At 43.5% G+C, this 26,080-nt stretch overlaps 1 protein-coding gene across 3 annotated transcripts in view; it reads right to left on the bottom strand.

Annotated features, from left to right (window-relative positions):
* The window catches only part of GCFC2 (GC-rich sequence DNA-binding factor 2), a 236,024-nt gene that overhangs the window by 181,757 nt on the left and 28,187 nt on the right, over positions 1-26,080 (bottom strand). For all 3 annotated transcript variants that reach the window (XM_069236040.1, XM_069236043.1, XM_069236041.1), the window contains exon 3: positions 22,009-22,206. In XM_069236040.1, coding sequence (XP_069092141.1) covers positions 22,009-22,206 — 198 coding nt within the window. The remainder of the gene's footprint in view (positions 1-22,008; positions 22,207-26,080) is intronic.

Genomic DNA, 26,080 nt, shown 5'->3' with positions numbered 1-26,080 from the left:
ACAGTAACTGAAAGATATTTCAGCTTTGAACCAAAGTGCCTAAACCTAGGGAAGTTCCATATCATTTGTGAACAACTGTACGTGCCCTTTACCAAGGACAAACTGCTACAGCAGAACCCATTTTACTGGATGAACAGTGTGATATGTTCCAAATGATTAAAAGCAAAATGTATTTGTTTCAGTTGGACACAGCATTTCAGAATAAGATATATTAATGTCTGTTGATTTATACTCACTCAGACTTTTCCCAAGTCCTCAATCTTTTTCTGTACTCTTGGCAGCAATATCCCAATTTAGTCTATTACATTAGTATCACTAACAACAGGGATGTCTTCACCTTTACTTACCGTTTGGTGAAAAAGTTACACTGCCAACGCAAACATTTGATGGGGCAGTTAACAGCCTTACTGTAGCAGAGGCTTTTTATAGTACACCTGATCGTTGGGTAGCATGTATTTAGTTAGGATAGATTCTGTAAAAAAAAAATATATATATATATATATATATATATATATATATATATACATATACATATATATATACACACACACACACAGTTGCCGTATAATTTGGGAATTTGAGCAAAAAAGGGGAAAAAAAAAAAAAAAAAAAAGAGACAGACATTAGAAGGGGGCCTCACCTCCCAATTGATAAATACATTTTTCAAAACGAGATAAGGTACCCTGATCCATTGGGATGGTGAGGAGTGCCCCTACACAGACCACAAACCCCTACTGAGGGAAGACCCTCTTAGGTTTTAAAAGGAACTCACACCTACGGTTTATTGGCGGCATGCTCCATCAACGAGTCCCTCAGCCAGAATGATAATACATCTAGGTGGCATCAACCTGTCTCAGGGAGCTCTTTATAGTGTAGGGATCAGGTAGAATAAAAGTATCTAGATTATACTCCATGGTTTAGCTTCGTTATTGGCTACCCTGATAAGATTAGAAGCACAATTATACTTAATGGGTGCAGGGAGCATTTGCATTGCCCCAGAACGCTGGTCTACATCTTAAGACCAGAGGTTTACCAATACAGGCAAATTAGCCTTTACAAGGACCAAATCGAATCCCTAACATTAGTAGCGGAATTCATCAGTGTTTCATTGTAATTTTTATACAAACTTACATAGATTCTTTCCTTGGAAACCTATAGATGATCCCTGGATGGTTCTAGGTGCATTCATCCACTGTGACTCTTGCGAAATGTGTGACAGAGATACCCCCATCCTCAACATACCCTATGGGGCAATAAATCAACCTATCCAATGAAAATCTACAGTTTTTTTTTTTTTTTTTTTTTAAATAAAATAACTTTACTAAATTTTTCATATTTTTTACATCTGCATTTAACATTTACACAAACAATGTATTAGCAGACCAAAGTGAAAACTTGTGATCATAGTTGCTTGACACCACTGTAATGAGATCAAGGACTCTAACCTATTTTAGAGTCTTTATTATATTCCATATAGAGCAGCTCTTTCGTGCTAACTGTTCACTGTCCTAAGAGATTTAAAAAGGTATACAGGACTGGCATAAGAGGGGTCTAATATGGTTTGGATATTGGCAGCAGAACAACTGGTGTCGCTGCATAAGTATTTATCTTTCCCAAGCCTTCTCAGTGCCAGTACCAATAGACCAACGTATTAACTTTCCCAACACAACTAATTTTTGCCTGAGCAGGGGAGGATAAAAAAAAAAATATATATATATATAAAAAATAAAAATAAAAAAAACACAGGATTTCTAGGTGGGTTCTAAGTTGTTTGCCGGACAAAGATGGGAGACTTGCCCGGGGGTTGGGGGTGTCAGATCAAGGAAATGCTAGCACACTTGAACACCTATCCAGCATCAAGCATATATTTCATGGTATTCTTTCACGTCCTAAGTATGTTATCAATTATATGAAAGATTTTTTTTGTGTTGTCCCCACAGTTCCTTCCAGGTATGAATCCAGATTGGTCTGGGAATATCTGAGCAGGCGAAAGGTAGCTCAATCCGACCACAAGAATGGCTATATTAATGTTTGCATCAACATTAAGTAAATGCAAACGCCTGCAAGAACCATATAGGCCTTTGCTACTTTAGAAAGCACAGTAACCATCACAGTTAACAAAGGAATTACCCTCTCCAGGATGGATGCAACAGTCCTATACATAATTCTGCAGAATATGCTTTGAAGCCATCCCGGCTGGGAGATATCCCTGTGTTTCTTTGCTATTCCTCCATTCATTTCCTCCACTGTAAACGGCTGCTCCACCTCATTTGTACAGGCAACAGAATAACTAAATTGGGGGAGAAATAGTCTGTTTGGCAGAGTCCACCATAAAAAGCACTATGGTGGCAGCATTGTCATGATGCATTGCACTACACAAATCTTTCACTCTAATGACTCTAGCCCGTGCTACTTTAGTTCTCAATATACAAGCCAGCAGGTGTTCTTTAATACTATCCCACTATTGTAGGAGTGCTTAATCCTAAACAAGCTGTATTCAGCTTTATCAGTATCCTAATTCTCTCAACTGAACCCCAGCCAATGTGAGTTTACAAATTATTTTGTAGAGAATCTTCTCTTTTTGACCTCTTCCATTTTTTTTTAATGGAGACACCAGTCTTTGACGTGCATTTAGTCTAATCCCGTTTAGCTCAAAGGATGCAGAAATCAGACATCCTCGGAGTGCTGCTTTCTTAGCTCCCCACAATATGCCTTTGCTCATATCACCAGAGTTATTATCTCATATGTATGCTTTATACAGCTTACTGTATGTTCCACAAGTTTCACCCTGCAAAGGATATTTCCTGTTGACATGAAGGCATGTGGGGCAGCAACAAGTGGGTAAATTAGGGCACAATCTGAAAGACAAATGCAGCCAATATCTGAATGATTTGTTCTGGGGGAGGGAGAAACTTATATGAAGGGGTAATCTGGTGTACATCTTGTGTGCACTGAAAAATGTGCAGACCAATGTATTTGCATCACAGATCTAATAACTCAAAGTTAGGCAGCCATTTCAGTGCCTCGTCTATCATGGAGCCTGCAAGGGTAAACCTATCCCATAGGCCAGCCATCACTTGATCCAAATCTCCCTCAATAATTATTTATCCTTCAGCAATGTTTACAACATCAGCTGTTGAGGTTTTTAGGACTATCTCTTGGTTACAGTTGGGGGCAAACGTATTGGGTATACTGTACATGACTGTCTATAGAAAACAAGATCAGTAACCAGCTCACATCACCTGGAACAACTTTCCTCACTTTGTAAGAAACCCACAGAGCCAAGATGATTACTACTCTGCCTTTCTTACTAGCATTTGAGACGAAAACCTACCTTGGAAACCATCTGTCACACTTTGAATCTCTTAACATAGTCAGAGGTGCCAAGTGTTTCACTGCTACATTAAACTTACGGGTGCATTCAACCCTATAGCCATTGAGCTACTCGTTCAGCATTTGGAAGTTAAAGTAGGGCTACTGGATTTCCTCTCTGTATCTCATATCTAGTCATATGTGGGCTGAATGTCAGTGTCTCACTAGAAGCCTCCTGGTTGCCGAGCTATTCTCCAAACCCCAAAGAACAATAACAACGAAGGAAACAACACACAAGAAAATGGGGCCAAGGACTTGCCACAGGACATCCTCTCCCTCTTGGGATCAGTAATTCAAAAAATAGTAAGACCACACCTACCAAACTCTCGATCCTTCCTTCCTCAAACATTGAATCTGGTTTATTTTAGAGGCAAGGTGACAAAAGGTTCACAGCTCATGTGAGAATCCCCCCCGCCACTCCCCCTCCCTCCCCAAATCACCCTGGTTTATCTTGCATTCAGCCACAATTCCTAAGTCCTGCACCAAGCTGCCTGGGTAGCCATCAAGTCTTCAGATGATGGCTTTTTCTGCCTCCCGAGTGGTCCCACTCTATTCCATTCCAAACTCCCAAACCCTAGATCACTATTGCCAAGACCTAATTCAGCATTTGTCTCATGTACAAGGCCCAATATGTCTTTTGTACTTTGAAGTGTTTTGATCCACCTTTTCTCTTGACAGGCAAAGATTAGACAGAAGGGATGACCACATTGGTATTAGATGCGTGGAGAAAGTCCATTACCTTGTTTTCAGGGTAGAAATTGCCAGATGTCACAAAAGTGAAAGATAATGTAGCCCTGAAACATTAGAAATCCCTTTTTCACATGCCAACGCTATTATTTCTTCTTTTTCTTCAAAGTGGGCTTGTGAGAGTACATTTGGAAGCATGTTATTGCCACGGCCTCTAGCTTCTACTCAATGGGTTCAGTCTGATTTTATCAGTACGTCATCTGGTCTGACCCTGATTTAGTACAACAGTTGATTGCTGTATCTTTGGATATCTTGACCCTCCACACAGTCCACAATACTCTGAATATGTAAGCTGTTTCTTTGTAACACATTTGATATCTTGATGTTTGAAGTGTAGCTTCATGTCCTGCTCTTGTAGTGTTTGAACAGCACACATGGTGGTGTGCCTTAGAGCATTCTTCCACTATCTTCTAAAGATCATCCCCCTTTTTCCTAAATAACCCAGCTCTCCTTTTAATTCTTTAAAGCACAACATAAAATCAGCTCTGATCGTGACCACTTTAATCTCCTGCAGCAAGCATTGAAGATAGTCTAGATTAGTGCGATCTATCAAGGACATAAGACTGTATCTCCGAGCAGGTTGTCTAGTGGGTTACCCCAATTGAAGCGACTCATAAGCCCCTTGGCGCATATAATTTTATAAATGGCAAGATGCAATTTATCTGATCAACTTATTTAAGAGAACTGACTAACTTAGGGCTTCATTTTCCACTGATTGACTTCTAACTTTTGTAAACAGGACCTATTGTATGTAGTTTCTATGTCTTATCTTATGTACAAATCCGTCTTAGAATAGTTTATATGTTTTTAACAATTGATTCGTATTATTTTAGCATTTAGCTTCTTGTATAGGGCAAGATTCAGACACTATTTTAAGAGTCTTGTCTTAATTATTTATGAAACTTTTTATGTAGTTTTATGAACCCTTTTTTTATATAAGCAGTGTACTAATTGCTAATGTCTCTTTTTACCTGATGGTCTATGGTTTTTATCCTTCTGTATGTATGATTATTTTTTAATTTCTCAAATGGTCCAAACCTGGACCGAATAAACTATCGATTGATTGAAGATAGTCTTCTGTAATTTCTACCCTCTCTCAGTCTGTCTGTGGTATGTCAGGAGTGTGCCAAAGATTCCTTCTGGGATTCCTTTCCTTTTTTTGTTGACTTGTGTTGCAAGAGATTTTAACCGATGCCTTGTGAATTCCTGAGAGTTGTAAAGATGCATCAGTGCAGGGATATATACATAGGGATGCACTTTTGTTTAAGATAGCGGGCACCAATTAAATTTCATGTTGCCCATAAAGTTTTTATACCTGTTTCTCCATTATTATAAGTAGTACATATTGGCATGCATCAAATATGTTTTATTAAATGATGCCTGGGTGAAAAAGTATTTAAAGTTACACAATAGTTTACCAAAATGTTTTTTTTCAAGTGAAAGTTTTTGTGTACAGTCTCTTTTGAAAGAAAACAATCACCGGTTTTGCTTCTATGCGCATTCATGTATTTGCATATAAATGAGAGAAGCATTATATTTAGCTTCAAACTGTTAAATTGTGATTACGTGTACACACTTTACGTTGGAACCACTGTCAGTAACACAAGCTGTGCTCATTCTATTTCCCTAGAGGGCTTGTCAAAATAGTAAAGGATTGTGAATTAATAAATAATACATAGATATCAGAGGATACAAATATAGTTACAAATACTGCCTTGGCAACATATCATGCTTTCTCACAGATTGATTCTGTAAACCCACAGTTAAAGGACCTGTGCTGCGGGAGAGTAGAGGTTTTGGGCAACTTGTCCAGTGGACAAAATAATCATGAAAACTTGCCCTTGTACCCAAACAAAATGCTCTGGACATGGGGTGATAGGAATTCTGTCTCAGGACCGCAGCCGGCGATTATGCTATCGCTTGCCATCGTTTAATGAACTCCAGCCGACTTCAACATGAAAACATCACCAAAATACCTTTCCCATCACACCACAGGACACAACCAAAAAAAAAGAACCAATCATAGACTGTCCACTCCATTATAATGCTCCATTCCTCCTGAATCCCCCTCTTTCTTTCACGCTCCAGCAGGCAGATATGTACAGTCTCTTCATATGCTCATTGTTCGAATTGTGTACTTTGATCTTTCGGATTATGATTGTACTTTGCCTGTTAGTCGCTGTGGGAATGCAGCTCAGCGCACCTTTCGTGGCTAGCAGTCATACTGTTGATCCCGGGGCCGCTCAAGTGCGGATACAGAGGCAGCCCTCTAGAGGATGGGTGTCCACTAGAGACGAGCTTTGTGCCGGTTCCAGACGTGCTCCATCTTTCTTCTGGCGGCCGTCAGACGTGCAGAGCCCCATGCCTCCTTCTTCCCAGGACACCTGGAGGTGAGGCCAAAATGCCCCAATGAGGGTCTGTAGTGTATAAATACTGAAGCAGTGTGACGCCCGTCTACATACGGGACTGTATTCCTCTCCTGGGGGTGACTGATCTGGCGTGTTCCCGCTGTGCCTGCATTGCAGCTTCGGGGCCCAGCCAAGGCGCACACAGAATTAACTCTTCACAGTTGTAGGGTGGACTGGCGGCCCCAAGGAAAGCATCCATTGCGCATTATCTAGTGCGCCCAGTGCCACAATAGCAGCACTTTAGAGCTTATTCATACGCAGCTCCCGGGACTGCACTCTCAATGGCAGAATAATATACTGAAGAGGAGTCCATCTCCATTTTTATCTCTAGATGAGGAATTTTGTGAGGCAGTGGATTCCTCTATCCAACAGGCCATGGCCTCGGAAATCACGCCCTTCAAACTGCACTTTTTCCAAATCGCTTACACCTGCCCAGTTCCTCTGGAAATCTCGGTGGACAAACCACAGTCCAGGGGGTTCCCTTTAACTTACCTGCCCAAAGTACCCAACGCCCATCCAAGTGGAGACTCTACGGATGGGGAAGGCCCCTTTAGCCCTTGGCGCCCTTCCCCAAAGTCCACTCCTGGCCCCTCCTATAATGATCAAGAGAACACTTCGGACTTGCTGGATCCAAACAACCTTATGCACCTTTGGTCGGCAGAGTTGTCTCCTGCTCCTAAAGGCTCCAAGTATGTGGCTGAAGACATCAGCAAAGCCCCATGACAAAGAAGTGCGGGCTCGCCCACCAACGGAATGTGCATGCCCCTCCCTAGCACTCAAAGCGGCCCTTACACCAGAAATAGTTGCCAGGATGGCCACCTTCCTGGCTACATACATCCGTGATCCCAAAAAGGGTATAGATAGGTCCTGGAGGTCCTGCCAGGACAAACCTTTTGATGTGTTGGGCCCTGTAACCGAAATACTAGACATGGCGGAGGAAGCGAAAGCCGCCAGTTCCACGATCTCATCGGAATCCCTTTCCGGCTGGGTGCAGCGTGCCATAATTTTCTTAGGAAATACAAAGTGTGCGGTCTCCACTGAGCAGAGGCATTCCCTGTTGATAAAAGTGGATCCCAAATTAGGTGACTTAGTCCCAACAGAAGCAGGACCAGTGGCGGGTTGTTTGGGGAGCCATTCATAAAAGAGCTGGGTGAGTTAGTCTCCACGTTTACCTCTCTCGATAAAGCCCAGGATACAATGGAGAAAATATTTCACCCTCAAATTTTTGTCGGGCTCAGTCGTGGGAGGGTTCGCCCGACCAGCTGCTTCTACCAGCATGCCCCCGCCAGAGGCCAGAGGTATTGCAAGAGTCAATGGCAGGAGAAATCCAGGCAAGGGGAGTTCTTTCCCTCTGGGAGAGGCCAGAGAGGTTGAGGCTTCTTCAGAGGCCAATCAATTGGCACCCATACATCTTCCAGTCAATAGGTTGGTGGTCGGCTGTCTTTTTTCAGCCAGAACAGGGAGAGGCTAACATCAGACGCCTGGGTCTTGCAGACGGTCAGGGGCTCCACATCGAGTTTTATGGTTCCCCAGTCCAGCATTTCCGTCCTCACCCTCTGTTCTTCTCAGAGTCCCAGGGCGCACTCAGACTGGAAGTTGGGGACTTGCTACGCAAAAGGGCCCATTGTCTTATTGCCTCTACATCCCAAAGGTTTTCTGAGCAACATCTTCGTGGTGGAGAAATGCGACGGAGGTCATCATCAATCGCCGGGTGTTTCAACGGGTGATTAGTTTACCACCATTTCAAGATGGAGGCCTCCATCTACTGTGGGATCTGCCAGGAAACTGGATGGTCTGTCTCGATCTCATGGATGCGTACTTGACTATTCCCATCTTTGCACCCCATTGAAGGTTGCTGCAGTTCCTCTGGAGGGACAAGTTTTTGAGTTCCGAGACCTACCGTTCGGCCTGTCATCGGAACCATGGTCTTTTATCAAGGTGCTCAGGCCCATGAAGGCCTGGAGGGCTCAAGGTTTCTGTTTAATAGTCTACTTGAACGACCTTCTCTTACTGAACCAATGCCCTGTTCTCTGGCAAGAGCAGTTGCAAGCAACAATTCAGTTGCTAGAAAACATGGAATTAGTCATAAATTAACAGAAGTCACTGCTATCCCCGTCCCAACAGACGACCTTCTTGGGGCTCATTATCAAGTCCACAGACCGGACACCGAGGCTTCCTTCAGGAAAATCGCAAAGATCCGAAGGGAATTGAAATGCACCTTGTCCCCCCCCTTCCACGTCAGGTAGCTCGGTTGGTAGGACTCCTATCATCCTCCATTCAAGCGATCTTCCCTGGTACTCTGCATTACTGGGCTCTTCAAAGACTCAAGGCCTTTCATTTTCACAGGGGCCTGCAGTACTCTGAACAGATTCCTCTGAACAGGAAATTAAGTGGTGGTTCACTCATATGGACGCCAGCAAGGCAGGATGGGGGGGGCCGTTGTGGCGACTCCTTCACAAGAGGAAAATGGTGTGAATTGGAACAACACTTCAACATCAACTGCATGGAATTTATGGCAGGTTCCGCCGCGGTCCATTATTGGACCAAGGAGAAAGTGAACTGTTGCGTCCTTCTCAAGATGGACAATATATTGTCAACCAGATATATCAACCACCTGGGGGCCCCCAGGTCAACGTTCCTGGCGGATTTGGCCAAGGAGGTTTAGACATTTTGCCGGTCACGTAACATATCGGTCACAGCAGAATATCTTCCGGAGGTCTTTAACAAGGTGGCTGACCGCTGTTCCAGGAATTGGTCAGGCATGAGCTTGTGGCAACTGAACCAACAAGTCTTCCGCCAGATCAGAAACCTATGGGGACCTTTCACAGTGGACCTTTTTGCCTCAATCATCAGGTGGAGTGTTTCTTCAGTTGTAAGCCAGATCTGCTGGGGTCTGCGACAGATGCCTTCTTGCAGGGCTGGTCAAAGGAGAAGGGTTATGCATTCCCTCCCTTTGCAATATTCATGAGGCTATCCAATCAGGTGAGGCGTCATCAGGTGCGGGTAGAGTCCTGGTCACGCCAACTGGGAGGTCACAATTTTGGTTTTCAGTTCTTCTGGAACTTTCTTGGAATTTTCCAATCACTCTATCCCAAAGTCCAGATCTCCAGCAAGATCCTCTAGGGCAACCTCATCTGTTAGTCCTACAAAGCCGCCTTCCCCTAATGGCGTGGTGGATTACAGGGAAAGACGAGAATCTAAGGTCTTTAAGGAGAGACTGAAAAGATGTTGGCCGCAGCATGGGGAAACAGTACAACTAAACGATATAGCTCAGCATGGTCAAGATGGGTTAATTGGTGTGTAAAAAAAAACTATGATCTCTTGGTGTCCAACACTGTCAAAATCCTGAATTTCCTGGTGTCTTTGGCTTCGCAGGTGTTGGCCTATAGGTCAGTAAATACTTTCAGGTCAGATATCTCAGTGAGTCACTCCCGATCCAGGGACACCAGGTAGTAGAGCATCCGATGGTCTGCTAATTGATGAGAGGGATGCATCTCTTTTTACCTCCAGAACCAAGGTATACAACCTTGTGGGACGTGGATATTGTCTTACACCTTTTCAAGTCCAGGCCCTAAAACGATCTCTCTCTCGTAAGCAAATTTCAGGCAAGTTAGCTATGCTCTTATGTCTCATCTCATGTCGCAGCGTATCGGATCATGGGTGCTTGATATGACGGGAGTTTGCCCTGGAAAGTATGACATTTCACATTTCCCGCTGAACCGAATCCAACTGTTGAATAATTTCAAACCCAGCTTTTCATAAGTCGCCTAAGCCAGTGGTTCCCAACCTGTGGACCGGGGACCCCTCTGGGTCCACAAAGCCTCTTCAGGGGGTTCGTGACTGCTTTGAAAATTAAGTAATATGAACAGATTAGGTCCCCAGCTTTCAGTATTGACTCAGTTTTTTTTGGGGGGGTGCTCCCCGGATTCCAAATAATGATTCAGTGGGGGTCCCCGGGCTCCAGTAATAATAAAGTGGGGGTCCACAGAAGTAAATAAATTGGGAATCATTGGCCTAAGCTGTGTGTGGGTAAATGCTTAAAAGCCTACGAAAGCATGATATACGGGTTTAAGCCTACTGGGGCACGGCAGTTGTTGATATCCCTTCAGAAACCTTTCAAAGTGGTGTCTTCTCCCACCATTGCCGGATGGATTCAATGGATCATGCACAAAGCTGAATAATGTGTGCAGCATTAATAGTTATGCAGTGACTGTGGCGCCCCTGGCTGAGATTGGTGGTGCACCAGGGTGCTGCACTACTGTGCTAATGTATTTCTTGTATTTGCCCATGTGCCACCATGTTTTACTTTATGCATATCATTATTGGAATTATCAATCACACCTGTAGCATTTTAGTCAATTAAACACTATCAATACATTGTGGTTTGATACTTCACTCATTTCATCTGTTCTTGAATCAACCATCAGCACGTCATACTGTTTCTAGAAGAGCCTATCCCCCCACATGTTCCCAAAGGGTGTTAGATTATCTTAGCCTCCAACATTTCAGTTTAATTGCATAAATCCTTTCAACCCTACAGCTTCTGCAGTACCATGGTCGTACTGCTTCTCAAAATTAAATGGTTGTTTATTCACGTCTCTAATTTGGCTACCTCTCACAGGCTTGTTGCAACATTTTCACACACTTTCACCTGGGAACTTCATATCAAAAAGATGTCTTTCCAAATCTACTTCATATTACATTGCATGCCCATAGTTTTAAACTTCACCTCAAACCCAGATAATATATGCCCCACTGCATCATATATTTGATGTAAATGCTTATATCCAAGCTGAAGTGTATCAGCAAGGTAGTATGTCTTTTATAACTGAAGTTTACTCCTCAAATTACGGTGAAAAAGTATTTGTTTTGTATGGGACACCTCACATTAGGCTCCTCAGTACTGCCTCGTGATTATGTTCTCGAACCATAAAATTTCAATGAGTGAATTAAAATTACTGTTGAATATTTATAGATGTGCATGTGAAATAAATAGGTATAACACGGAGTAACACAGAAAGGGAAAACAATTGAGACAGCACAACAATAACACACAGTAGGCACAATTCTGGATCCAAATTACTATCTCAGTACATGACTGTAAGGAAATGCCTCCTTGGCATGGTTACCCCCTGACTTTTTGCCTTTGCTTATGCTAAATTTTTATTTGAAAGTGTGCTGAAGCCTGCTAACCAGGTCCCAGCACCAGTGTTCTTTCCCTAACCTGTACTTTTGTTTCCACAATTGGCACACCCTGGCATCCAGGTAAGTCCCTTGTAACTGGTACCCCTGGTACCAAGGGCCCTGATGCCAGGGAAGGTCCCTAAGGGCTGCAGCATGTCTTATGCCACCCTGGGGACCCCTCACTCAGCACAGACACACTGCTTGCCAGCTTGTGTGTGCTAGTGAGGACAAAACGACTAAGTCTACATGGCACTCCCCTCAGGGTGCTATGCCAACCTCACACTGCCTATGAAGTATAGATAAGTCACCCCTCTAGCAGGCCTTACAGCCCTAAGGCAGGGTGCACTATACAATAGGTGAGGGCACAAGTGCATGAGCACTATGCCCCTACAGTGTCTAAGCAAAACCTTAGACATTGTAAGTGCAGGGAGTAGCCATAAGAGTATATGGTCTGGGAGTCTGTCAGGCACGAACTCCACAGCACCATAATGGCTACACTGAAAACTGTGAAGTTTGGTATCAAACTTCTCAGCACAATAAATGCACACTGATGCCAGTGTACATTTTATTGTAACATACACCCCAGAGGGCACCTTAGAAGTGCCCCCTGAAACCTTAACCGACTATCCGTGTAGGCTGACTAGTTTTAGCAGCCTGCCACAAACCAGACATGTTGCTGGCCACATGGGGAGAGTGCCTTTGTCACTCTGTGGCTAGTAACAAAAGTACACCCTCAGGTGCTTCACACCTCCCCCTGCAGGAACTGTAACACCTGGCTGAAGCCTCAAAGGCTCACCCCCTTTGTTACAGCACCCCGAGGCACTCCAGCTAGTGGAGTTGCCCGCCCCCTCCGGCCACGGCCCCACTTTTGGCGGCAAGGCTAGAGGAGATAATGAGAAAAACAAGGAGGAGTCACTAGCCAGTCAGGACAGCCCCTAAGGTGTCCTGAGCTGAGGTGACTGACTTTAAAAAATCCTCCATCTTGCAGATGGAGGATTCCCCCAATAGTATTAGGGATGTGCCCCCCTTCCCCTCAGGGAGGAGGCACAAAGAGGGTATTAGCCACCCTCAGGGCTAGTAGCCATTGGCTACTAACCCCCCAGACCTAAACACACCCCTAAATTCAGTATTTAGGGGCTCCCCAGAACCTAGGAACGCAGATTCCTGCAACCTAAGAAGAAGAGGACTGCTAAGCTGAAAAACCCTGCAGAGAAGACAGAAACACCAACTGCTTTGGCCCCAGCTCTACCGGCCTGTCTCCCCACTTCTAAAGACACTGCTCCAGCGACGCTTTCCACAGGGACCAGCGACCTCTGAAGCCTCAGAGGACTGCCCTGCATCTAGAGGGACCAAGAACTCCCGAGGACAGCGGCTCTGTTCACCAAAGACTGCAACTTTGCAACAAAGAAGCAACTTTGAAACAACACGCGTTTCCCGCCGGAAGCGTGAGACTTGGCACTCTGCACCCGACACCCCCGGCTCGACTTGTGGAGAACAATCACTTCAGGGAGGACTCCCCGGTGACTGCGAGACCGTGAGTAGCCAGAGTTGACCCTCCTGATCCCCCACAGCGACGCCTGCAGAGGGAATCCTGAGGCTCCCCCTGACCGCGACTGCCTGCTTCCAAGAACCCGACGCCTGGTAGGGACACTTCACCCGCAGCCCCCAGGACCTGAAGGATCCGACCTCCAGTGCAGGAGCGACCCCCAGGTGGCCCTCTCCCTTGCCCAGGTGGTGGCTACCCCGAGGAGCCCCCCCCTTGCCTGCATCGCTGAAGAGACCCCTTGGTCCCCCATTGCTTTCCATTGACAACCCGACGCTTGTTTGCACACTGCACCCGGCCGCTGAGGGTGTACTTTCTGTGTGGACTTGTGTCCCCCCCCCGGTGCCCTACAAAACCCCCCTGGTCTGCCCTCCAAAGACGCGGGTACTTACCTGTTGGCAGACTGGAACCGGGGCACCCCCTTCTCCATTGAAGCCTATGCATTTTGGGCACCACTTTGACCTCTGCACCTGACCGGCCCTGAGCTGCTGGTGTGGTAACTTTGGGGTTGCTCTGAACCCCCAACGGTTCAAACGGTGGTTTACTTACCTGCAAAAACTAACAAACTCTTACTCTCCCCAGGAACAGTTGAAAATTGCACTGTCTAGTTTTAAAATAGCTATATGTCATTTATGTGAAAACTGAATAAGCTATTTTGCTAATTCAAAGTTCCTAAAGTACCTACCTGCAATACCTTTCATTTGAAGTATTACATGTAAATCGTGAACCTGTGGTTCTTAAAATAAACTAAGAAAATATATTTTTCTATACAAAAACCTATTGGCCTGGAATTGTCTTTGAGTGTGTGTTCCTCATTTATTGCCTGTGTGTGTACAACAAATGCTTAACACTACTCCTTTGATAAACCTACTGCTCGACCACACTACCACAAAATAGAACATTAGAATTATCTCTTTTTGCCACTATCTTACCTCGAAGGGTAACCCTTGGACTCTGTGCATACTATTCCTCACTTTCAAATAGTACATACAGAGCCAACTTCCTACAATGACATTTGCTAGATGCTAGCTCAGCAACACAAAGGTATTCTTCTGCAGTAGCCAAGAAGATATCAAGTACAAAACAAGTCCCTTTTATTCAATGTATTCTTATTTCTAATTTGATGTTTGTAGTGTGTTTATATAGTTTACTGAAGAGCACTCTCACATAGGCTTTGGATCTTACTGTAAAGCTTAAAGTTTTTTTTTCCTTGTCACCCCTCCTTGGCTTCTCAGTATATCTTTCCCTCGTGTCCTGAGGAAACGCTCTGCCCTTGTCTGCTCCAGATAACAGGAGTGTCCCACAAACAACATATGCTAGTTACAAGGATTTAAACAAATCCCCCTACTTCAGCAAACTACAATCTTGGTGCTAATTCTATGTCATGTGCAAACTCCCAACACAGGAAGTACATGCACATGAGCTATCTGCACAGGTGCTTTTTGCCTACATTCAAATTACCTGCCCTGGGCTGTTAACACACATTTTTAACATGTACAACTGTGGGAACCTTTTCAGCACAGAAAACAAAATTCCAATTTGTGCACACTCGGATGCTAATTTCTTTTTTAAGGGGTGTGGAAACAGGAGCATCTGAGCATGTTTCAGAGTACATAAATAAACATTCACAATATTTGTCTTGAAGGTTCTTGAAGATGCTTTTAACACCCAAAACCTTATGTGTAAACCAAAGGAGGTAGGGAGAATTTTGCACATTTAAAGCCAACTTTGGAGGCTGCACCTGAAACTGAATAAGCACAAAGGTTGTAATCGGGACCTATGCTTATTTTATAGCTGTAATTACAAGAGTATTTGTCCTTAAAAACACTTAAGGCACACCAGTACAACACAAACTTCTTACATCCACAATCGTCTAGAGCTTAAACGATGCTGATATGGAGGGTGAATCTTCTTCCATTTCTCTCTGTTTATTATCTCCATCTCTGTCGGAACACACGCAGCAGGTGTGTTTGTGGGGTGCCAGGAACAGCACAGACTATTACCCTCTGAAGAGGCACTGAAAAGGTGTCGGAGGAGAATATTTGGGATAGTAGGGATAGGTGTCTAGTGTCTGATCCTGAAGCAGAACAAGCCTTTCTCATGCACCTGACATGGGCAGATTTAGAAGGTGAATGGAACTTGCAGTTAAACTTTAGCCTTTGCTTCAATGGATATTTTCGTACTGAACACTACTGACCAGAAAGCAACTGCTCATCATTTTGGCCAACATTAATTTGCAGGAGGTAAGTGATGACTGTGCTTTACACACTTGAACTTTAAGATAAGGTGCAATCATCAAGTCAGTTAATATTCGAGGCAGCATCACATTTCCATGATATGGAGACAGAAGTCTGGCCAAAGACAAAATGGATCTTTGGGAGAGTGCCTTTATATGCCATTGAGCACCCAGGTGGATCTAAACAGAGTAATCAGAATAACAGCTTGCACTCTAGAGCTGTAGAAGTGTAAGTAAATCCCAGTTTAGCACTGAGAATCGTGTAGGTTATCCACACATTGGGTAAGTAACTTAGTAAAGGGCAGATGGCTAGACATTCTGAAATATCTGCATCTTCATACCTGCAACACCTCAATGGGGTGACCTTCCAGAGGTCCTGTGTGCCTCCTGGCCTCAGAAACCCAAAATCTCTGCTGCTATAACCTACTGTAAAGTAACTATAACTCGCACCCCCTGGCATGCATAGTATTATCAATGATGCTATTTCAGATGTTGCAGTATTGTTATCAATGATGTCATAGAACATGTCATGAGTGATGTAATCTGTGAGGTAATTAGCAGTGTATGGTGAAAGCACAAGTTATAGTTACCAGCCGGAGGGAGCAGCTTTTCTTTCGGCTCCCGCTGGGAGGCAGCAATTCTAGGTTTCCCTGCTAATGAGTGTGTGGTCAGGGAAAAACATTTGCACTTCCACATTGCAGGAGTTTCCTACTACAGCCAGGTGGGAGCTCAGAATTCGTCACAACCAGCAAGAAAGGTGTCCCTGGGGATGGGATCCCCAGGACACAGTCACTGAACTACAACCACCCCCCCCCCCCCCCCCCCAATACCTTTTTTACATTTATTTTCAGGACAGGGGACTGAGTCCCAGGGTCCTAAAATGCCTGCCATCACATCTTTGTTGAATGTTCAAAACTAGTTTGCCAGTCACTTCAGCTACTGTCTTCAAAGATACAGTGTGTACCGTTGAGCGGGGGCTGAGAAAAAAAAGAGAAGATGGATGGGTCTGTGGGGGACCCCTCATGAGCAAGAAAGTGTCCAAAAAGCCTTTTTTTTGCGTGTGAGGATCTGCTGATCCACTGCAGCATTCAGCACAACCACCTTGTGTGCTCTGCAGCCGACCCACACAGCCACAAACACACCCACTCACACAACCACTTACACACCACCCATTCTCACACCCGTTCAGTCACACACACACACACACATACCCACACAGTCACTCACATAGCTACTCATGCAACCACACACAGGCAGTAATAGAAATTGCCATAGCATACTCTTTATTAATTGGTTGTTGTTTTATTATTTAATGAGTGCTTTTGGTTGGGAACGGATCCTTGCACCTACCACAAATCATCCCACACTATAACTGGCAGACCCCTTATTTGTCTGAGGAGTTGCAACGGACCGGCGGATCCAAAAAATGAACTTAAAACAAAAATAAAGACTTAGTGCATTATTATATTTATAGAAAGACTACATAAATTACCTTAATTTTTAGGTTTAAAATATATAATAAGAATGAATGTGTGAATATAATATATTTATAAACTTGTGAAAATGCGCCTTAGTAAATTGAACTTGTGGGTCAAACTGTAGTACAGTTTAAAAAAAAAAAAAAGAAGATCATCACAGGAAATAAAACTAGAAATAGAATTTTAAAAAAACAACAACAAAAAAAACATAGCAATTCACTGAAAAAACTGTTAGGTCCAGATTTTACACACATAAAACAACCATAGAAATTCAACAGTTATAGTAACCGGAGTTAAAGTTTCGGGGGGAATCCGTCAAGTGGGGGTAGAGAAAAAGAGGGTTTCCCAAAGCGCCTTTTCCTATGTCTTTAGACACATCTACAGCCCAGACCACTGAACGGGATTACACCACATTAGCCAGCAAGCTAGATCCTGCTTTCTGTGATTTGGTGTAAATTGGTTCAGTAGTTTGAGATATTAGTGGTAAAAAAAATATAGATATCTAGGGACGCGGATCCAACTATCCCTAGACTGGTATCTAATTGGCTGCCAACACTTCTACAAGGTAGTGTTGGCAGCTATTGTGGGACTCTGCTTCAGCCGAGTCGCACAAAAACAAGAAGATAAAAAAAGAAGAGGTGGCCAGGTTAGGGACACAATGAGCCCCTAGGCTTAGTTTCAGAGCTAAAAAAAACATTTTTGGGTAAAAAAAAAATATATATATATATATCTATATATCTATATATATCCATCTCAGGGGAAAAAAAAAAAAAAAATTAGCAGATGGATCAGTGGATTTTTCTGAGATTAAAAAAATAAATAAATAACAAAAAATTAAAAACTGTGGTCTCCCACGCTTTTCCTTTGCTTTGCCAGAGGCATTGGGGGCTGAAAAAAAGGAGGCGGCACACTGAGGCCCCCGTACTGGGACTTATGATATCCCTGGGGTATACCTTCTCCTGGGGTTAACAAAAATATGCAGGGGACACTTACCCCAGGAACTGCTACCTCCCTGGGGCCTAAAGTAAAGCAGAGGTCCGTCACGGGCCCCCAGGCCCAAGCACCATCACCTCCCCAGAATTGAATTCTAAATATGCGGAGAGGCTGCGCAGCCCCCCTCCTGAAGCCATTGATGGCCTTGGGACCTCCAACCCCTAGGGCCTGCTCCTGCTACCTCCTGAGGTACCCACCCTTCGGAGGTAGCCGTTTGCTTTTGCTCCCACCAAGCAAAAGCAAACCTAACTCGGCTTCTGCTTGCAGAAAGTGGAGTTTTCATCTGTTTACCTGCAAGCAAATATGCATGCAGGGAAAGAGATGACAAGATTGCTTATGCAAGTAGAGAGCTGCTATTTAAAGCAGATCCATGTTTGCGGGAGCAATTCCGGCTCCCACAGAACGTGGGGAGCCGGCTAGGACCGCGGGGCCTTGAGGCTCCCCCTGCGGTTCTCCAACTTTCTCTTTCTCTTCCATCCCACTATGGCTTCCAATCTAGATGTGTCAGAGGTCATTTCCTTTGTTTAATTTCTTTTCAACTTTAAATATTTAAAGTACATACCAAAAGGTGAACTTACTCTTTTTACTTGTCAAATACATTATATTTTTCTAGAAATATTGCATTCAACGTAGATCATTCATCAAATCCTAAAAAAAATCTCTCTCTCCTCCCCCCACCCCTCCATAATGGTATGTGGTAGGGTGTTGGCCACAGGATTGGGTGGTTAGAGGGGGTTGGCCGCAGGGCCTGGAGTGCGGCCAATCCCCAGAGTGCACAGCCTTTGGCTGTGCGTGGCGGTGCCTGGATTAACGTACAATAACTTAAATTACTTTATGTTTTTTTTAAAACATAGAAATTCACTGGAAAAAAACAAAGGTTACAGGGATGTTATAGTTAGGTTCTGAATGTATTCACACAAAAACACAGCATTTATAGTTAGAGTTATTTCGAGTAACTAGAACTCACGCCTAAGGTAACTATGTCTCGTGCCCTTGCCATGCACTGCTAATTATCCCAAATGTTACAGTACTCATAACACCTTTTATAACGTCAATAAAAATACCAATGAAACGTTAGCAGCCAAATTATTGAAGAAAAAAAAACTGTGCATGACAGGGCGCGAGTTATAGTTACCATAGCGTGCGAGTTATAGTTACTTGCAATAACTAACGATAACTGCTGTATTTTTGTGGTTTTGTGCGAGTAAATTCTGAACCTACCTATAACATCCCTGTAATTTTTTTTTTTTTAAAGTGACTGTTTTTATTTATTCTTTTTTCTAACTGTAACGTCCCTATAACCTTAGTTTAAAAAAAAAAAAATATATATATATATATATACACACACACACATACACATATATATACACACACACACGCACACACACACGTACGTGTGTGTGTGTGTGTGTGTGTATATGTATCTGAAAACATATAGAGGTATCCTGTACACGCCAACTTGCATCTCCTTTACAAGCAGAGCAAGTCTTCCAGGCACAGTGACTGCAAAAGCAAAGATTAGTTTTCCAAGCATCCTCTAACATTGCTTCATATTCGCAGGGGCCTGGAAACCACAAAAATCCACTGTGATCCAAATGGCAGGCTATGCAGAAAAGAGCTCACAGTCTTGACATGAGATGTGACAGCTCCACTGCTGCATAAACAGAAGGAATCACAAAACAAACATTTCATAATGGCAAGGTATTCTCCAGAAAAAAGGTCTACGGTGGTGTATAAAGCAATGAAACCACAATACAAATTATTATACAGATAAAGAAGTAAAAAAGTTCTAGTTTTACAAGGACTGGTTCACAAATATAACGAAAACAGATTAGGGGTTTAATGCTGGCACGAAACTTGGCTTTCTCTTTAGACCGAGACCATCTAAAGGCAAGCGGTCAGAATTATATTTCTGAAGCAAATTTCAATCCTGCATTAAAAGCCTGAGCGCATTTCAGGACCTTCGCTACACGAAGTCAGACTATCGAATGAGATTAAACCATCTGGTGTACAAAGCTTTGAGCAAAGCAAATAGGCTTCCAATAGCCTACATCTCCTCCAAGATTTTTTGCATTACACAAGGACATTTTTCAAAGACAATGTTTTATTGATGGATCCAAGTAAGCAGGAGGAGCTGTGGGATGTATCTGGGAGGGAAATATCAAATCTGGTTCAATGCCAAATTTCGCATGAAACAAAAATCTCTGATCATCATAAGACCGTTCACGCACCACACACACATAGTCTATGCTTTTCACAATGATATTCTAGATTCTCTTTGATCTTCAAAAACATGCAACTGTAGTTCCTTTGTCATGCACCGCGATGAACAAGAAACAATTATTTCAGGCATAGGACGTTTTTAGAAAATTCTCTGTTTCTTCTAGAATGTGGTCAGCGAGCAGTGGACTTGGGGAAAAAAAAAAAAGTCTAGAGCGTCTCCCCATAACTAACTCAGCGCCACAAGATTTCCCAGTACTAGTAATACTACTGCAACTAGTGAGGAGGTTCCCTCTAATTTAAACTCATACGAACTCCAGAGATAATATCATCAGGAATCATGTTCCACAGCAGCCAATGCAAAATCTGCACAGCAGACTAATGCCACAGTGTCCTTGGTGGTATGTTTAAGAGACTGCTCATCACAAGCCTTTTGCATTTTTTTTTAATATAGAGAGTTGGGACAGAAGTGTGAATACCTCACTCAGTTTTTCTCCGGCAAGCAAAGAAGGGTTTCTTCTCCATCAACAGCAGGGAGTATTTATTTACATCTCCTTTCCCGAGCAGAAGTCAAGTGCTCGGTGCACTCACTACTTCTTACAGGGTGGAAATGAGTTTGTTAATGGGGGCGCCACTGGACCAAACCTAGCGACCACTAATTTGTTTGGACTACTGCTTTCCCAACAGTGTGATCTATTGCCTTTGACGGGAGAAGGCCTTGTGGAAGAGGGAATAAAGTGTACTTTGGCACTGGTTGGCAGTGGTAAAGTGCCCAGAGTCCTAAAGCCAACAAAAATGACATCCGAAAAAGAGGAAGGCAAAAAGTTTTGAGTGACCCTTTAGAGAGGGCCATTTTCCAACAGTTATGGAGAGCAATGCACCTTATTGCTTGCAGCTCGCAATCCAAGAATTGCTTTACTTTCCAACTTTGTGCATAAATCACGGGGGGAAAAAATGAACTTGCAAGAACATTCACCTAAGTTAACAGGATTTGTTGTCATTATACTGCTTAACTTCTACCAGGTATACAAAACATTTTACCCAAAAACACAGAAAATACAGAATGAAAAAGCAAGACAGTGCAACGAACTAGATGTTCCAATAATCACTGATGCTGCAGGAGTTCGAATTCCAGCAAGACGATGGACCCAATTTAGAGTTTGGCAGATGGGTACTCGATCACAAATTAAGCATATATCCCACCTACCGTATTGTAAGTGCAAGAGGATATAATGCAGTTGTAGTAAGCAGTACCAGTCTGCCAGAATCTATGCCTGCTCTTAATTCTACACTTCCAAGGCCGGTTAAGTTGATACAGTAAGCCCGGATAGAAGAAAAAACATGTTCTCTACAGGACATAGAGGTGAAACTTAAGATCTGAAGAGCTGTATAAAACACAGTTTAATATTAATACTATTGGACCCTTAATCTTAGCTGTCATTCTTTGGTGAATAAATCAAAAGCAAGGTATTATACCCATGAGGCACAGATGTATCATTTTTTTCCCAGAGGCACTGTATCAAGCTGGAGGACAAAATCCCAAAATGTGTTTCTGACCTTAAGCTAGTGCCTCAGTGTTGACAAAAGATATATAGTAGTGGTAAAAGTAATGTTGCTTTTGCCCACATAGGCACAAAAAAGAGGTCTATATGTTGTAGGCTGCAATTTCTTAGACTAGATCCAATGCCTACTTTTATCGCAAGCAGGGACTAGCATGGTTTTCACAGCTTCTGTACTAACGATCTTCACATTCTTCGCCAAAACCGTTACCACTGCCTAGAACAAATATTTACATTTCAAATAAGAAGAGATTAACTGCAAACAAACCTGCTGCATGGTTCTGCATTTCCTTAGAGGAAGCAGAATGAGAAGAACTGGACTGAGAAGAGCTTGACTGAGAAGAACTGGATCGACTTGTGGATCCTGAACTTTGAGAATCTTCACTTCCTGATGACTGCCCATCATCTTCCACCTTACTCACATCTTCGGAGTTGCAATTTGCTGCTTCCGCAAATGGGGACATTTCTTAAAAGCAAATGAAAAGCGTAAATTGAAACTACATCGGATCTTTTATTGTGCACCCACAAATGTAATTTGAGACTCTGAAGGCTGATTCACTCAAGAGGAAAATATTTTAGAAATTATTGCAGTTTACCACATAGGTGTGGGAATAGGAGAAAACTTGTTTAACCCCTAGCAGAAGTTACTGGAAGACAAATTCACAAAGCAAAGAAAAACAAAGCTTTAAGACATATTTTCGGTAGCATTCTCAGTTGCTCAAACCTAGTGATTACACATGTAACAGAGCATTTATAGTACACACTTTTAAAATAAATTCACCATTAATTATGTTCACCTTCATTACACTGGTTTTGAATGTTCACGTCTATTCCACACTGAGCAGATTCCTTAATGTGAGTAAACAGATCGGTTATATTTTTTTTATCAACAGTTGCACTACATGCAGATCAAACCCCTAAAACAATTCATTGCTATAGCCTTTAACTCCTGTCTCATCGACAGAACTTCATGTCTCTTCTTCAGTTTGTTTCTAGAGCAAAATGTAAGGAATGACTATTTTACTAATAAATATTTTTTTCTTCAAATATTTTTACATAAGCAAAAATGTCCCCTACTGGTATGGACAACAAATATGAAGACGCCTGGTAAATAGCTGGCCAGTTTCTTCCTTGGAGTGTTCCTGTGTGCTCTTTGAACTTCAAAGGGCCTGTCACATTTAAACCTCAGAGACTTCACTACAAGCTGCTCTGTAAACACGACTGAATGAGACCTTTCAAATCTTTTCTGATTATTCTCGAGGTCCATGAACGTTTCTTTAACTCTACATGAGATTTTCATAAATTTTATTTTCTCTCAACTCTGGCCTGGACCAGTGTCTTTCTTTTTTTAATACAGACGAGTCTGCTTATCTATTAAGACCTGTTTTTCACAGGTAAATCCATAAACAAGTAGACCATTTCAAAATGGTGTGCAACTACTGTTCTATCATTGATGAAAGGGCACCAGTCCTCCCCTCTTGGGTGTTTGGTGGCTTACAATCAAGTAACTAACATAACTTAGAGATTTTAAAAATAAATAACTCTTGTAAGGAGTAGCACATGCATCACAAACTTTGACAGGTGACAAGATAGCAAAAGCTTAACAGGAGAACAAATCATAATCAATAGCTATTGGATCACCCAGGTAATTAATAACAGAGACAGTATCTTCCAGAGTTAACGCCAGCACTAGACTCAGTATGCATCATGTTGAGTAAGTTCTAGGAAGCAAAAAGGCACAAGGCAATAATATATTTGTCAGCTGTATATCAAGAGTAAACAATATCTGCGCAAGAGAAAGACGATTACTTCTTTGCTACTCTCATGTCTCAACAAAGCAGATATTGATGATAAGGCCTTACAGTGGAGCACCTATTCTCAAACAAACTGACAACAGGCCATCCACCTTCCTCATTTTCAAAGTAAGTTCTGAATCTTGGAGTATGGAGTCCCCAAATACTCCTTCCTTTGCTTTACTATTTAACATGTATGTTGCTCTGCTTGCAGGACTAATCCAAACCTTTGGCTTTTCAATTACAACCTATGCAAAGTATATTCAAATAATCATGTACACGGATCGGGCCACCTACCCTCACAATGGAAACAACCATCATTACCTTCTGGAAGCGCAAGGACCTACAGTCAGACAGCCATGTAGAAAACTGAACTTCTCTTTGCAGATGCCCTCCACTTTTTGCCTCCATTTCAACTACTGGATGCTGGTTTTGAACTCCAGTGCCCTGAAACCTCCTAACCAGGCTCCAGTGCAGTGTCCTTTGCCCTAAAAACGAAATACTGAATTGTGTACAATTTGCACACACTTTAGCACCCCTGTAAGTCCCTAGTAACCAGTACACCTGGTACCTATGGCATGAGTACTAAAGAGGGTCCCTACGTGCTGTAGCATGTATTATGCCACCTATACAAATTACATGCAGATTACCACTACAGAATGCAAGATGGAGCAAACCATTGTGGAAAAACACGACATTACACACACAGTGCGCAATGCCCCAAAACACTACATGTCAGATGTAAGTCACCCTTACAGCAGGCCTTAGGAGTTTTGAAGAGGGTGCATTATAATACATGTGAGGGCATATCTGCATGAGGAAATATGCCCCTGTGATGTCTAGTTCTATTGCTAGATATTGCACGTGAACAGGAAAGCCATCTTAAGATGTGTAGTAGCCACTGGTCATTCCAAGTTACCCAGCTACATAATGGCTTCACTGAAACCTGTGGTGTTTGGTATTGAACACCTCGTCTTAATAAATCCATAATGATGCCAGTATTGGCTTTATTATGATATGCACGCAGAGAGCACCTTAGAGGTGCCCCCTGAATCCTACTAGTCCTCTAGTGTGCTGGCTGACGCGTATAGACCATCCTGCCATCCCAGACAAAGTTTTGACCCCCCCAGTAGGTGAGAGCCCATGCAATCAGAGGCCAGAAACAATGCCTGCTACAGAGGAAGGTGTTATGACCTCCTCCAGCAGAATGGCCAATAAATTGGCATATCTGGGCTGGAGGCTTCAATGCCTCTGCCACCCTTTGATATGCGACTCTGGCTTCCCCCAGACCTGGGGAATTCTACCCCCCTGCCCTGAGGCCCATCTGGCACCAGTACAGGCGGGAAATTAGTTATGCAGTTGGCACCCCTAAGGAGGGCTGCCTTATGTGTTCCACGAAGGAAGGGGTCCACCATCTTGTTTTTGATGGAACTAGGAACTCTGGGTCAGGGAAATGCTCACTCCACACAGGAAGTGGTCATCTAGGGTGAACAGTCACCTCAGGGGTAAGTAGCCCATTGGCTACTACCCTCCACTTCCCTTAATGCTTCTAAATTCAGTATTTAGGTCGTCCACCTGACACCAGGAACTCAGGTTCGCCCGATTACAAAAAGATAGACAATGCAGAGTTGAAGACGGAAGAACTGAGGACTGGCTGTGGACTTGGCGCAAAAGCTTGCCTACCTGCCCCTGTCCTAACAATTACAAAGACCCGACTCGTCTGCAGCTGTGCATACGGCCAGAGTCTTGGAGGACTGCAAGCATTTCGATCACCAGTCAGCATCCTCCTTGGAGTGGAGGAGACAGTTTCCTGCACCGGTAGGCACCAATCGCAGCTGCCCAGTTCGTCATTTGGATGACCATCGTGTTCACCAAGAGAGGAACTCATCAGGAAGAGGATCCTAAGTGTCGAGGAGTGCAGCCCTGTCGACCCAGCCTGTCTTTGAGACGCGGAGCCTGTCCGGAGCCTCCTTGCACCAATACCCAGAGTACCCCAGCCAGTTGCAACCACCAAGGCTTGTTTAGTGTCCATTCCAGACACTTAAACCGCCTTGACTGACTTATCGACAATGGACATCAGCATCACCAAGGTCAGTGCCGAGAGTGGCCCTCTGTTTTATTCACCCCCCCCCATCTTCAGATAGACCCCAAAAAGTCAGAGCCTCGAACACTAGTGACCTGCCAGACAAAACACCTCTGCACTCGAGCTCCCCAGCCTGGGCTTTAGAGAATCGGCAGGTTCTCTTTGGTCCTCATATCCCCACAAGCCAAGCCCCTCTCCGGGTTCTGCCGGACTGGTCGCCTAGTCCCCACTTGCAGCCTCCTTTCTACAGGTAAATGTGCCCACTGACTTCTGCTGTAGCATTCGAGGCTACCCTTGTGACCAGCACCTCTTCTCCCAGAGCAGGTAACCCGAAACTGCTGGTGGTTTTAAGGACCTTGACCCTACTTACATTAAGCCCAGAAGATCACACCTGTAAGTCGTTTGCAAGTGACAATATGCAGTGAATGTTCTCCCCGTAGGATAACATTGCTGTGTTCGAGGCT

This window comes from Pleurodeles waltl, chromosome 5 (genome assembly GCF_031143425.1).
Source record: "Pleurodeles waltl isolate 20211129_DDA chromosome 5, aPleWal1.hap1.20221129, whole genome shotgun sequence".
Classification (NCBI taxonomy): domain Eukaryota; kingdom Metazoa; phylum Chordata; class Amphibia; order Caudata; family Salamandridae; genus Pleurodeles; species Pleurodeles waltl.
Note: the sequence above shows the minus strand (reverse complement) of the source record. Positions and strands in the feature narration are given on the sequence as shown.